The sequence below is a fragment of the Barbus barbus genome, assembly GCF_936440315.1.
Source record: "Barbus barbus genome assembly, chromosome: 46".
Taxonomy (NCBI): Eukaryota; Metazoa; Chordata; class Actinopteri; order Cypriniformes; family Cyprinidae; genus Barbus; species Barbus barbus.
This window is the reverse complement of record NC_136724.1, coordinates 18,475,609-18,489,916: the sequence shown is the minus strand read 5'-3', so window position 1 is coordinate 18,489,916 and position 14,308 is coordinate 18,475,609. Positions and strand designations below refer to the sequence as shown.

Below are 14,308 nucleotides of genomic sequence, written 5' to 3'. Positions count from 1 at the left end.
AGCTATGAGAGGTATACCCAGTATTTAGATTTGGTGTGTCATTTGGGATTTGTATAGTTGGAAACACAGAGTTCTCTGTGTGAGAGTGTGAACGCTATGACTGTTCCCACTGTATGGCTACTTCTGAAGTGTATTTTGGGAAATATGGAGGAAATACCTGGTCAGACTCATAGGAGCGACATCTCTTACTAGCCTTGAATGAATCAACACTTTGTAGCGCCTGTATAGAAGCCTTTGATTTTGCAGAGTTTGAAAGTGTACAATGTGCTATTTGCAGGATAGTAGCTCACAAAAAGGATATAAGATGACATAGTGTTTTTTTTTTTTGTTTTTTTTTTATACCATACTTTTTACATGTCTCATTTCTGTCTCATAATAAATAAGAACCTTTCTTCAACTAGCAGGGCTCCTCATTCCTACTGCTCCCCTACCAAATCAATTAAACCTACAAAAATGGTTGGCAAAAGGCATGAATTGTCGCAATTGGATGTTGACACACTTTGAATCACAGTTCAGAAACACATCCACGTTTCTTTTCCTAAATGGCCAGGTTGCTATCTTAATTACTATATTGTCTGTGAGGTGAGGAAATAGCATTGACCGCAGCTAATACTGTTGGGTGTGTTGCCGGGTCGCTCGGTTCACGGCTCAAGGCTTGGGTACATCAAAGTTCACAGCTCCTTTTGTTTCCGATTTGGTGTTCGCCACCATTGGCTCTCACCAGTTCTGTAATTAGAACAGTTACGTACAATTAAATGACTGAGGAAAACTGACCAAATTCTCTCATGTTGTAAAGCTGAGGCATTATGGTGCTTAATGACAGGTTTCCTACTGTGCTACGTTGCTATTTGAACAGTTTACTGTATGCTCATGCTGGGGGTCTACATCTTAAATAGTTTTTCACACACTGGGCCTTCAAGACAAACAGCCTTTTTAGTACACGTCGTTAGCAAAAAGCTGTTGAGTGATGCTATGGGTACATGTTGTTTAAGGATGTTGATACATTACTGCATGAATATTCCATAACATTTTAACTGGGTTACAGTGTTCTCTATCACAAACAGTTGTTAATATTGTGCAATAGAGAGAGACCTGCTGTAAATTCCACATCAAACTCAATTTCAAGTTAAGTTACAAGTTAACAAACATATTTTACAATAGCCTCTGCATTGCAACTCTATATTTTTTTATACTTTTTATATGGGATAATTAAAAACAATTCTGAGGAAAAGCATTGCAATGACCTTTTTTATGTTTTAATCCATGACAGAAACAAGCTTCTATACTAGTCAGATGTAATTACATTACTGTAAATCACTGGGTGGGATTGATTTTTCTAAATTATTTGCTTAAATCTGTTTGAATTGATTCAGTTCTAGTCTCAGACTAGGATTTCATGCGTATTTTACTCCGAATAAGCTCTGCAGGGTCCAGGGAGTTGTTAAAGGTGTGTGGGTGATAAATGAGGTTATACGTGTCACTTTTATTCAGCCATTGGCTTGATCTCCTTGTTTTTCCCTCCATCTTGGCACCAGACTGTAATGCCAAGCCTGGTTTTTGGGGCCAATCCTGGCTTTCATGGTCTGGTAAATGTACTGTATGTAACAGAGCAACAGGTGATCGATGCAAACACGGCTTGGAACGACATTGCAGCAACTGTAATGATCTTGATTGTTTTTTGATGAATTTTGAATGATTGTGGATGATTTAGATGATACATTAGAGAAATATAAAGTGATAGTTCACCCAAAAATGCTTATTTAATCACTCATGTTGTTATAAAGCTGTGACGTTATTTCTTTGGTAAACAAAAGGTGATTGTTTTTAATGAAAGTGAAAGAAAACTGAGGCTGTCAAGCTACAAAATTCCCAAAAAATCTGCATAAAAGTATCATAAAGGTGGTCTGAATAACTTGTGTGTTATTTTTCAATTATTCTGATGTTATTTTATAGCTTTGTGTGAGGAACAGATTGCAGTTTATCCTTCGTTTTCCAACTGCTGTGAACAAATCATTGATTCAGTGAGTTGAACTTAACCAGATTTGTGAACTGAATTAAAGATTCAATGACTATTCAGTCTCAGTCTATTTCTTGCATGATCTTTTCAATTCAGATCAAAGGTGGATGTCAAGATTTTCACTGAACAGCAACTTAAATTTCATCCTTTACCTCACACAAAGCTATCAGGTGACTTAAGTCGTTAATTGAAGCACTTGTTAATGTAAAAGCTTTAAAATGTGAAGCTATTCTCATCCACTTTCATTGTATTGAAAACAAGGCCAGAATATTCTTCAAAAATTCACATTTTGTGTACCACAGAGGAAAGAAAGTCATATGAATCGACATGGTGGTGTGTTATATTCTTGTAAACGTGTTGTTTTGTTTTCATAAATCAAATAATAACAGTATAAAATGTGGTATTTTGTAATAAGGAGGTCAGGCATCCTCTATTTTACTGTGGGCACTCCTGAGCATTTTGCTGTTTATACAGTTGAGTTTACAGAGAGAGGTGTAAAAATACACACACACATGCAGACACACACATGCTCCTAACAAGTCCAAGCCTGCTGTTTTTTTTGGGTGTGGGGGGGGGGGGGGGGTTCAGGGTTGCCTTGCTGCTAAATCGCAGTCTCTCTCTCTTTGTGACAGTGCCAAGGAAAGACCTCAGGTTCCAACACATCCCCCAGATCGACTTGTGGACTGTACTGTAAAAGTCATGCATGTCCCAGGTCACACTAAATCACCCCAGCATCTGATCAGAAAGATCTGGATCTGATAATTACAACCCATAAAAGACATGTGCCCTAAAAATGCACAAATGTAATCACAAATGTAATCAAAACCTTATACAGTAAAATATGTCTTTTAACATCCAGTTGTTAAACATAATGTTTTGCTATTGACACAACAATGACGAAACAGATTTCACTCATTTGGAAGACCATGCATGTGTTTTATATATATATATATATATGTGTGTGTTTAACATGTTGTTGACCAGAAGGTTTTATATATTGTTGCCTAAACATTGTTAGGCAGGCGGCTTTTTATATGAGAAGAAACTTCCTGTGTGGGTTTCTATTACCAGGTGTTTCATGATGAAACACGTTTTATTTACCTGCTTATAAAACAGCAATTTCCTGAACCATCTGACCTGCGTTCCTCATTGTGAAAGTGGTTTGTTGTTTTGTTGCCTTGCAATTCCAAAATTGCATGTATTTCCTGCAGTACAAGAGTGGTATTTGTATTGTTTTGACTAACCAGGATAAGATGGCTTTGTTATTTTTTCATGCAGAAAATACATTAAATACAGTATATGTGTGCTAATAACACATATGTTACTAATAACAGGTATTTTTGGCACATGTATCTCATGAATCGTCCTGTAATTCATCCCCTCAGGGTGACATCCAACAACTGCTGATTGTGGCTGACCCTAAAGCAGCTTATGACTACTGTGAACACTACAGCCCAGACTGTGACGTCCCCCACAAGGACACACTGCAAGCACAGGAGCCCGACGAGGAGGTTAGTATAGACCTTTTGCACTGACCAGCAGAGGAAATGTTCTTTCCTGCACCATCCAGTAGACCAAAGGTTTCTGGAAGTCTGGCACGTTGTTGATACTTTTGACGCTACCAGTCAAATGATTGGACACACAGACTCGTACTTTATTGTTGTTCTCCACAGCTTAGAATTATATACAATCATCAAAACCATGAAATAACATGCAAGTACAGGAATTATGTAGTGGCCAAAAAATATGGCAAAATTGCATTTTAAATTAAAATCATACTTTGGTACATTATTATTATCTATTTATTTATTTTATTTTTGTATGGAAAACTAAAAAATCATAATATGTTTTTATTTTTATTTTTCAGAGTCAGAAATGTTCATTATGAAAGGAGATTTTCATACATGCTACAAAACATTCAAACGTTCAAACATCTGGGTCTTTCCAACCTTTTTGAATGCTGCATTTATTTGATTGAAAAATACAGTAAAAGAAAAATACAGAAAAATTATTACAATTTAAAATAACAGTTTTCTACTTGAATATATTTTAAAGTGTAATAATTTATTCCTGTGATGCAAAGCTGAATTTTCAGCATTATTGCTCCAGTATTCAGTGTCACATGATCCTACAGAAATCATTCTAATATGCTGATTTGTTAGTCAAGAAACATGTCTTATTATCAATGTTGAGAACAATTGCGCTACTTCATATTTTTGAGGAAACCAGGAACTTTTTAGGATTCTTTGATTATTATAAAGTCCAAACAGCATTTATTTAAAATATAAATTTTTATAACAGTGTCAAAGTCTTTACTGCCAATTTTGAACAATTTAATGCATAAAAACATAACAGGTCAAAAGTCAGCCACACCTTGACGCTTCTGATCTCTGTTATGACTCCTGTAAACACAGACCCCACGTGCAAGTCATTTTAACCCATTACATCCTGCCGAAACAGGGAGAGGGTCGTTTCCTGTATGGGAGAAATCAATAACCCTCTTTCTTGCATCTTGACTCGGCGAGTGTGTGTGAGATGCTCTGCTCATAAATCACCCTCGGCCTGGCTGAACAATGTCCTACTCAACGCTGAATGATCACCAGCCATGGAAGAGTGCCAGATCATCAGCGCAGTGGCTGTGTTATGAGCTCTTATGCTGTATGAGGATTAACATATACTTGTGTTTGATGGATGAAGCCCTGGAGAGCCAGGCTCAGTAGCTTTATCGGCCTTCCTGCTGCTCTAACAGCCATTATTTGCAGTGAGGGAATAGAGACAGAAAAAACATTCATTCATTAATCTGTCATTATTGATGAATGCACATAGAAATCCCCTTAAATGGCCAAATCTAACACTTATTATTAATATTAACCTAAATTTAATATTAATATTAATTTAATATTCTAAACTGATGCCAGTTATAAGTTTTGGGAGTACTTTTTTGTCTGTGTGAATAAAATCCCTTCTTTTAAACACATTAAGTTTTATGGCTACAACCCGAATTCCAGAAATGTTGGGACATATTTTATATTTGAATAAAATGATAAAACTAAAAGACTTTCAAATCACATGAGCCAATGTTTTATTCACAATAGAACATAGATAACATAACAAATGTTTAAACGGAGAAATTTTACACTTTTATCCACTAAATGAGCTCATTTCAAATTTGATGTCTGCTACAGGTCTCAAAAAAGTTGGCACGGGGCAATAAAGGGCTGAAAAAGCAAGACATTTTTAAAAAATTCAGCTGGGAGAACATCTAGCAACTAATTAAGTTAACTGACATCAGTTCTGTAACATAAAAGGGATGTCTTAGACAGGCAGAGTCTCTAAAGTAAAGATGGGCAGAGGCTCTCCAATCTGTGAAAGAGTGCGTAAAAAGATTGTGGAATACTTTAAAAACAACATTCCTCAACGTCAAATTGCAAAGGCGTTGCAAATCTCATCATCTACAGTGCATAACATCATCAAAAGTTTCAGAGAAACTGGAGAAATCTCTGTGAGTAAGGGGCAAGGCCGAAGACCTTTGTTGGATGCCCGTGGTCTTGAGGCCCTCAGATGACATTACATCACTCATCGGCATGATTCTGTCATTGACATTACTAAATGGGCCCAGGAATACTTCCAGAAACCACTGTCGATAAACAATCCGCTATGTCATCTGCAGATGCCAACTAAAGCTCTATCATGCAAAAAAATGGTAGAAATAAGAAAATCAACTAGATTTGACTTTTTATATAGATCTAAGCCTTTATTCACCCTTTGCTTTAGAAGGCAAATGGGGTTTTACCCACAATAAAGATGAGAAACAAGAAGAAGGGGGTTCAGTTAAGAAAGCAGTCAACATATGGCTGTTATTTCTGCTTCAGACATGCAGGGAGTTTTTATAGGGTTTTAAACACCCACCTGTATATCAGAATAAGTGCATCACATGTTATACATTAATGTAATTAATGCAGTATGTTCACACATGCTGAACTCACACAGTAGAGAGTAACACAAACATTTTAGGTGTTTAGATTGTTTTGATCATGATGTTGCGTTCTAACATTGGATGCTTTAGTAAAAAAATTATGATAATATGCTGTGTATGATAAACCTGTGTCTAATCATCTGCACTGTATAAAAACAGCTATACAGTAAATCTAACCATCAAAGTATGTAATACACCCAAGGGTAGATTACATGGAATTTTGTATGCTTTGCTAACCTTTCTCTCATCCTCTCCCTGTGTGCAGTACACAACTGCTGTTGAATACGGTGATTTATATGATTATTATGAGGGAGCGACCCCCACAGCGACAGATGAATATTCTGAGCCGCAGGTAAATGTAGGAAATATGTCATGTGTTTGTTATATCAATCATGGGATGGCCCCGCCCCCTTTCCTTGACCTGTATAAATTACATGGGCAAAAGTATGTGGTATGGGCTTTGTCTGGGCCAGTCAAGCTCTTCCATACCGTTGTCCTGTGATGTTAGCACTTTGGTACGCCCTATACTACTGAAAATGTTTGTTTAAGGAGATTATATTGTTGTATACTAGATTTTAAGCTCCTGTTAGCTTAAATAGACAGGCCCATGAATTACTGTAGCAGTTCACATACTTTTGCCCATGTAGTTTATGTTGTCAGTGTTTGTAAACTCTGTACACTGGGTTTAATTAAAAAAAGAGATATTATGTGAACTTAAGAGCCAAATGATGGCCGTTTTTTTTCGAATATGGGTTGCTTTGCTAAGTTTTATGATAACCGTTCTTTGAAGCAAACCTGAAATCTGCTCAGTTATGGTATGACAACAATATATTTTACAGTTTGGGGTTGGAATTTTTTTTTATGGTTTTGAAACATTTTTATGCTTTTTATAACATTTTAATGATTTTTTAATACGATGAAAAAAGTAAAAAAAAAAAAAAAAAAGAAACTGACCCCAAACTTTTGAAGGATAGCGTATACCAAGTTATCCTGAAGGTAAGCCATGTTTGAAAAAAAATGTGAACCTATTTATCTTCTAATGCAGATATTTTGATGTGTTGTGTCTTTTTCCCTTCACCATAACCTTCTTCCAGCGAGTGAAACGTAGTGTCTCCATGAAAACGAAGAGGACGAGAAAGTCCCCTAAATCTTTTTCCAAACCCTATATGTACCAGGAGCCAAAACAGGCTAAAAAGGTAGCACCTAAGAAGAAGAGATATGGATACCTGCCAGCAAGAAAAGCCATTCCAGGGGTAATAGTAAAAGTGTAGCTCATGTCAGAACCCATCAAGATCTCTCTTTCGTTAAGGGAAATCTCTGATGATAGTCTGAGCATGCCATCCACCCCTTTCTCTAGGTGCCGTCCTCGTGGATCCAGCCTGTAACGCTTGTGGAACTGCTTGAACTGTGTTAATTCCTCCTTTCTTATCTTCTTCCTCTTTTCTTCTCACTTTGAAACTGCTATAGCCTAACAATGTAGACGGAGAGTACTATACAGACAGTGAACTTGACTACGGAACAGTAGATGCTTCCAAAACTCAGTCTCCTGTCGCAACCACTGGACCAAACCAGGTAATCATTTTATTATATACTATGATGGTAGGGCGACTAAAATGTGGGACAGAATGGGGGAAAATCCAGGAGCACGTATGGCGAGGAAGTATTTGATGTGAAATGACAAAAACAAAACAATTCATGGCAATTGTTCTGTGTCTTTCAACTCTGGGACTGTCTCCACAAGGGAACTGTTTTATCCAACAACATAAAGCTGATATTATAAACCGCCAAGTTCTAAATTTAGCCAATCCACTTCCTGTGATGTTTTCAAACGTTGGACATGTCTTGAATATCAAGTAGATATTTCTCCGTGGATTGCCATGCAGCTGGTTTCTATTGTGCCATTTCAGCTTTCTGTTGTGGATATCAATGATATTTAAGGCTGCATTTAGGAAAAATCTGTGATTTATGAATGTTCAAGCATCCTATCTAAATTTAAAGCAGTGAATTGATCACACAGCTAAGTGAAAATTATATATGTTTGTCTTTTTGGCTGGAGTTTTGGAATTGGTTGCTTAAATATTGACTGGTTGCCCATTTTCTAGCCCCAACTATCATTGAGAAGATAGCACATCCTATTCCAAACAGTTCCCTCAGTAAGTTACCCAAATATGTGGACCTTTGAAAAAGAAACAAAACATAATAGCATTCGTCCCTGATGTATTCTGGTTGAATAGTTCTGGCTCTAGTTATCAGAAATATATTCAACAGAATTGAACTCTTTCACAGCCATATAGGCCTAGATGTATTTACAGGGTGGTTCTACAGGAAGTTCATGTTGGATATTACAGACACATTATAAGTGTAGGTGTGTTTTTTCTCAAATTAAATGCAGTAAGAAATGTCTAAATGCCCCTTTTGCTAAATTTTCAGTATTGAAATAAAAACTGGTGTTCCTTGACTATTTTTTATGGTTACGTACTAAAACATATCATAAATCTTGGCTGTTGTAATCAAATGCAGAGTCAGACTTTTACAATTTGATCTGTTCCTGCATTTGATAGTTAGTGGGTTTTTTAAACTATGTAGTGTCATTTCAGACTAAAGTCATTTATTTCTGTCTTCTTTTTTTACCTCTAAACATAATTTAACTTTACCATTATGTTTATTGTGGGAAAAAGACAGGAATAGACTTATATGTGTGATTATTAAATATGTAAAAATAATGCCTTTTTAATAATAAAGTTAACACTTTATTTGTCCCTCTGCAAATAACACACAAAAATGCCCCCAAAATTTGATTAGATTAAGAAACGTTTTATAGTTTTGAAATATACTTTTCATAATAGAATTTGCATTTAACACTTTTTTTATGAGATTAGCACTGTTTTTATAATTCATAACTGTTAAACATACAGTATGTGTCTTTATAAATGTGCAGTACTGATTATATCTGTCTATTACTGTAACTTGTACAATGTTGTGATTTACCAGATTTAATTTGCGCCTTATATTCTCATCTCACCATTTATCCAAATCCTCGAATCCAATCCAAATCATCTAATATATTTCCATTGAATGGGACTAAGAAGTGTTATCTTGTTGCTGCCCAAAATTGATATACTATTCTTAATAAATATTTCTCATGCAATTAATTTTGCTCCTGCTTTGCATTAGATACAGTAGTATTTGCTTTAACTGCTTAACTAACATCCATCCCTTCCCCTCTGCCCGGCCGCATTGCTTGGGTATAATAAGGCTGTGGAAGAGGAAGTTTTCGGTGACTATGTCACTGAGACGGCCCAGGCTGGTCTGGATCCGACCGCTGCCCCAGAAGCCGTGCTGCCCAGCGGCACTGCCGACCCCGTCGGAGTGGACGCGTATGACTTTAAGGAGTATGATCTTAAGGAATATGATGAGACTGGGCTTGACAAAAATCAATATGAGTATGGGGCATACGATGAGTTTGGCAATGTGGCTCCAAACCCTACGTCCAATTATGAGGACAGTTTCGGGCCAGGGGTTGCCGCCGAAACGGACATTGCTGAAACAGAAGTGACGTCGGACGTAAGTATTGACCCTCAAATGAGGGTGTCATCCAGCACCCAGACTGTTGGATATGGGAATCTAGCATGCATTGTTGGCTTTGTAGTGCACATTTTGCATGGGGTCCAACCATTTTTTCCTGTTTGGTGTGTTGATTAATACTAATCTGCACTGCACTCCTTCCACTTGTCCGTATTGATTTTGTCTCCCTCCCGTCTCTGTGTACGATAGATCACATCGATCATATAGATTCACAGATCATTTAGATGCACACTCTCATGCCAACTGTAGTTTGAACTCCCTGACTGTCAGCACCTTATCTCCCACATCGCCCTGGGATACGGCATATACCTCATACCACAGATCCAGCTGTCTGTTGAAACTGACATTTTTCCATCTTCACCCTCTTAAGAAGCTCATACTTTCCCTCCGTCAAAAACTCCAGTACCGGTGTTTTACAGCCCACATGTGCTAAGGTTTGACAGCATTAGATCCTGTCCATTACATTGCTGTTACATACTCATTGTTACATACTTTCCATTTCGTTATGAACGTTATGTATTTAGGGTCACACCTTAATTTGGGGGACCAATTCTCACTATTAACTATGACTTTTGCCTCAATAAACTGCTAATTTAATAGTTAGTAATAGTTGTTAAGTTTAGGAATGGGGTTGGATTGAGGGATCTAAAATTTGGTCATGCAGAAATAAGTCATTAATGTGTGTGTTTATAAGTACTAATAAAACAGCCAATATGCTAGTAATGTGCATGCTAATATGCAACTAGTTAATAGTGAGAATTAGTCCTTTAAATTAGGTGTTACCAAATTTAGCATTTTTCCTTAAGCTTTTCATATTCATGTGTATTTTCACTCCTACACTCTGCACCAGCAATAACCCCAATAGTATCTATCTATCTATCTATCTATCTATCTATCTATCTATCTATCTATCTATCTATCTATCTATCTATCTATCTATCTATCTATCTATCTATCTATCTATCTATCTATCTATCTATCTATCTATCTATCTATCTATCTGTCTGTCTGTCTGTCTGTCTGTCTGTCTGTCTGTCTGTCTTTCTGTCTGTCTGTCTGTTCTCTCTACGTTATCTATAGTTATCTTGGTCTATCTATCATTTGTTGCGTCTAACCTCTATTGTATGTTTGCAGTTGGGTGGTGGTGCTGCTCTGGGTCAGAAGGGAGAAAAAGGAGAACCTGCAGTGATTGAGCCAGTGAGTGAAAAGCGAATTCTGGGGATTCATCACCTTGGGAAGAATATTGAGATAATTTGATGCTGTAATCTTTTCTGGTCAGTTATTCTGGTTTTGTTGTGATTCGTAGGGAATGCTGATTGAAGGACCTGCTGGACCACCTGGACCTGCTGTAAGTTACCTGCATTTTTGTCTGCGTCAGTTGTAATATGCAATATTCAACCTATATAGTTTTTTATTTATTTATTTTTTTTTTTTATCTAAAATCTTTTGGTAATTGGGTCATCATCACTGTGCTCCAGTCTGTCTGTTTATTAAATTTTCTTTTTTTCTTCAGGGTCTTCCAGGCCCTCCAGGTTTACATGGCCCCCCTGGTTCAACCGGAGATCCTGGTGACAGGGTAAAAAATTTGTTCTAGTCTTTGACTGAGGCTATGTTTGCTTATGACAACCACAGGTATTTTCAGAGCATTAACAAGGTTTAGATAAGGTTAAGGACTTGATCTTTCTTTTGTCATATTTAGTTTCACAGAAATTTATTTTATCATTGACAAAAATCAACAGTGATTAAGTGGGAAAAGAGACATGTCAAATGAAATCTGTGATGAACATAATGAGACAGAGGCTAGGCTAGAGAAAAACTTGTGTGCTAAGCCTTAGAAAAACAGTCTGGCTGTAGTAAACCACAAGACTGCATGAAAATGTGTCAGTAAACAAAACATAATGCAAATTTATTCTGAACAGGGTCATGGCAGATTCCTGACCCTGAGGGCACATTTACAACCCTCTCTGACACATTTAGTTTTCAAATGTGAAACCCTGAGTTGCTTTATTTAGAAACACAGATTAAAGCAAGTTAACATTCCCAGATGATGAATTGCAGTAATTCACGTTACTTCAGAACGAATAGTGGGCAAAAATCTGATTAAATGCAACACGTTATCCTCAATCTATTTCTGTATGCAAAATACACACATTGCTCACAAAAACATCTTCTTCCTTAAGCATTTTGAGGATAATTATCATTACAAATTCCTAAACCAACTCCAAAGTTTGTCTGGAGTTCTGATTTTAGGTTGTGTTGTGGGTATTACACTTCTATGTAAATCCACACTTTAACAGAACAGCACACACACAAGAATGACAATGATGAAACTAAATAAATCATTTGCATCAGAATATCATTCAGATGTAGACCAATACAGTTCATTTTACAAGTGAGAATAAAGAAAACACTATTTAAATAGAAGCACAAATTGCAATGGAATGCATATCAATAAAATGTGGGATCTTGAGTACTTGCTTGTTAATGATTTTGTCAAACTAAGACTTGTACACTTCAGGATAGCATTTAATATTATTTATTAGTGTTATTTAACATAACCTTTCAAGCTATAATTGTAGTAAAAAAATGAAACATTGTGATGATTTACTGTGATTGGACTTGGTGGAGACAACAGCGAACCATCTATGAAGTGTTGTTTAGATAAAAGTAATTGTTACACAGTGATATCCCCCTGCGCTCATGAGCTAGAAAATGAAAACAATCAGTATCTTAAAAATGGACAACTTCACTAAAGGTTAATGGTGGTGAGAGGGTCTCTCTATCTCTGTTCGATCCCCCTTCCTTTCTCATTCCTGTCTTGGCATTCTCTTACTTGTGTGTCGTCAAGTCAAGAAGTGTCAAATTACTGATATATCTCGTCTCTCTTTCTCTCCCACTCTTCCTGCTTCCTCAGGGTCTTCCCGGCCGTGCTGGTCTTCCCGGAGCGGATGGCTTGCCAGGCCCCCCTGGTACTATGCTGATGCTGCCAGTAAGACCCCTAAATTCACCAAATATCTTTGCAGATCCGTCCAGCCTATTTTGCACATCAGTTTCATGCTTGTATTCAGCAATAATACATACATGAAAACAACTATAACAAACCATGTAAATCTTAATGAAGGATTTCAAATGTAGCTTTGCATAGTTGATTAACTGAGTTAAAATTTTGTATATTTTTTGTATATTTTGACTACATACTTCACTTCTTTAGAGCATGTTGTTTTGTAGTTTTCAAAAGTATTGAAAATACTGTCTAAATCCTAATTAAATATTCAGAATATTGCTTTTTGTGCTGGACTGACTCATTATTTATAGTGTAGGAGACAGTAGTATGAAGTGTTTTTCTAAATGAAAATGTTAATAATGAATACTCTGTTCATGTTTGACAGTTCCGGTTTGGTGGTGATGGGGAAAAGGGTCCAGTGGTGTCGGCTCAAGAGGCCCAGGCTCAGGCCATTCTCTCTCAGGCCAGAGTGAGTATGAGAAGTGAAGGGCCAAATGGCCCTTGAGCTTCACTCAGCTGTTTGCTGAGGGGGAGGTGGGGGACTCTTGCCTGTTTGTAGGGAAGAGGTGGGGCGGTAGGTCACAGGGTGGGGAGGGGATTTGCTCCGGCCTTGTTTGCGCTAAAACAAGAGTGAAACGGAGCAGCACAGGCTGCTTTGACTCATGCGGAGAGACTAGTTAAAAATACTAGCAAGGTTCACGACCTGCAGGAGGGCGACCCGACAGGTGCTACAGATTAGTGCTCAGATCTGTCCTTGACAAATGCAGGCACCGCCCCTCCTCCTCTGGCTGAGGGGAGTAGATGTCTGCCAATTCTTGTATATGTTTGATGATATTTTGGTGATTTTGCTTCCTTGGTTTGTTTTCACAGCTCGCCATGAGAGGTCCATCAGGTCCAATGGGTCTCACTGGAAGATCTGGCCCAGTGGTGAGTTTCAGTGACACTATGACCTCTGCAAAAGTCCCACTCAATCAGCTTTCCAATCACAGTTTTACTGACTGAAAATCAGAGCAATGCAATTTCATGCAGTGATTCAAAGTTCATCGCTATTAATATGCAAAACACCCTCACTTTCCTGTTATTTAAATATGTAAAATGTTTTTAACATCCCAAATCATCCCAACAAATGTCTTCTATGAGACGACACATATTGGGCTCCAAAATGTTTATATCACAATATCTTTTCTTTGACTACTTTTTAATGGGTAGAAAGGCAATGTCAGGGTTATTATTAACTGAGAAACATTTTCATTGCCTGAATTAAAACAAACCTTAACTGGAATAGAATAAAATATACATAATAAGCATTTGAGAAGTGAAAACCACAGCCTTGTCATGTCATACTTATCTTACGTGACTGACTGAGTATGAAATGAGCAGTGGGAATTTAAGAGACTTTGAAATCATAATCTTTATTTAAGAAAAGAACACAGGTACTGTTTAATGGCTAGTTGGGAATCCTTAGATGTGTCATTTAAAAAGCAAACTAATGAGAATCTTCAAGTTTCCAAATGGTTCCTTATAGTAGGGTGTATTTTTAGGAATAAATGCAAAACTCAACTATCAAATTATCTTTGAAATCAGTTAGAAAAAAACTAGGACAGTCTGTCTGGAATAGCAGCAGTTTCAAAATCAACAGTTTCTTTTCTAAGTATTCTGCTTCATGTGGTGCGATGCAAAAGAAACAGCACCATTCCCTAAAGTAAAGTGCAATAACTACATATTT

The 14,308-nt window shown here is 37.1% G+C and overlaps 1 protein-coding gene across 3 annotated transcripts in view; it reads left to right on the top strand.

Annotated features, from left to right (window-relative positions):
* The window catches only part of LOC306864592 (collagen alpha-1(XI) chain-like), a 71,347-nt gene that overhangs the window by 13,421 nt on the left and 43,618 nt on the right, over positions 1-14,308 (top strand). Inside the window, exons 5-14 of one of the 3 annotated variants that reach the window (XM_079408693.1) lie at positions 3,403-3,528; positions 6,259-6,345; positions 7,461-7,565; positions 9,249-9,557; positions 10,713-10,775; positions 10,885-10,926; positions 11,092-11,154; positions 12,493-12,567; positions 12,968-13,051; positions 13,453-13,509. In XM_079408693.1, the coding sequence (XP_079264819.1) occupies positions 3,403-3,528; positions 6,259-6,345; positions 7,461-7,565; positions 9,249-9,557; positions 10,713-10,775; positions 10,885-10,926; positions 11,092-11,154; positions 12,493-12,567; positions 12,968-13,051; positions 13,453-13,509 (1,011 nt within the window). Of the gene's footprint in view, positions 1-3,402; positions 3,529-6,258; positions 6,346-7,087; positions 7,247-7,460; positions 7,566-9,248; positions 9,558-10,712; positions 10,776-10,884; positions 10,927-11,091; positions 11,155-12,492; positions 12,568-12,967; positions 13,052-13,452; positions 13,510-14,308 lie in introns of all 3 variants that reach the window. The other 2 variants (XM_079408694.1, XM_079408695.1) reach the window with 2 other exon arrangements.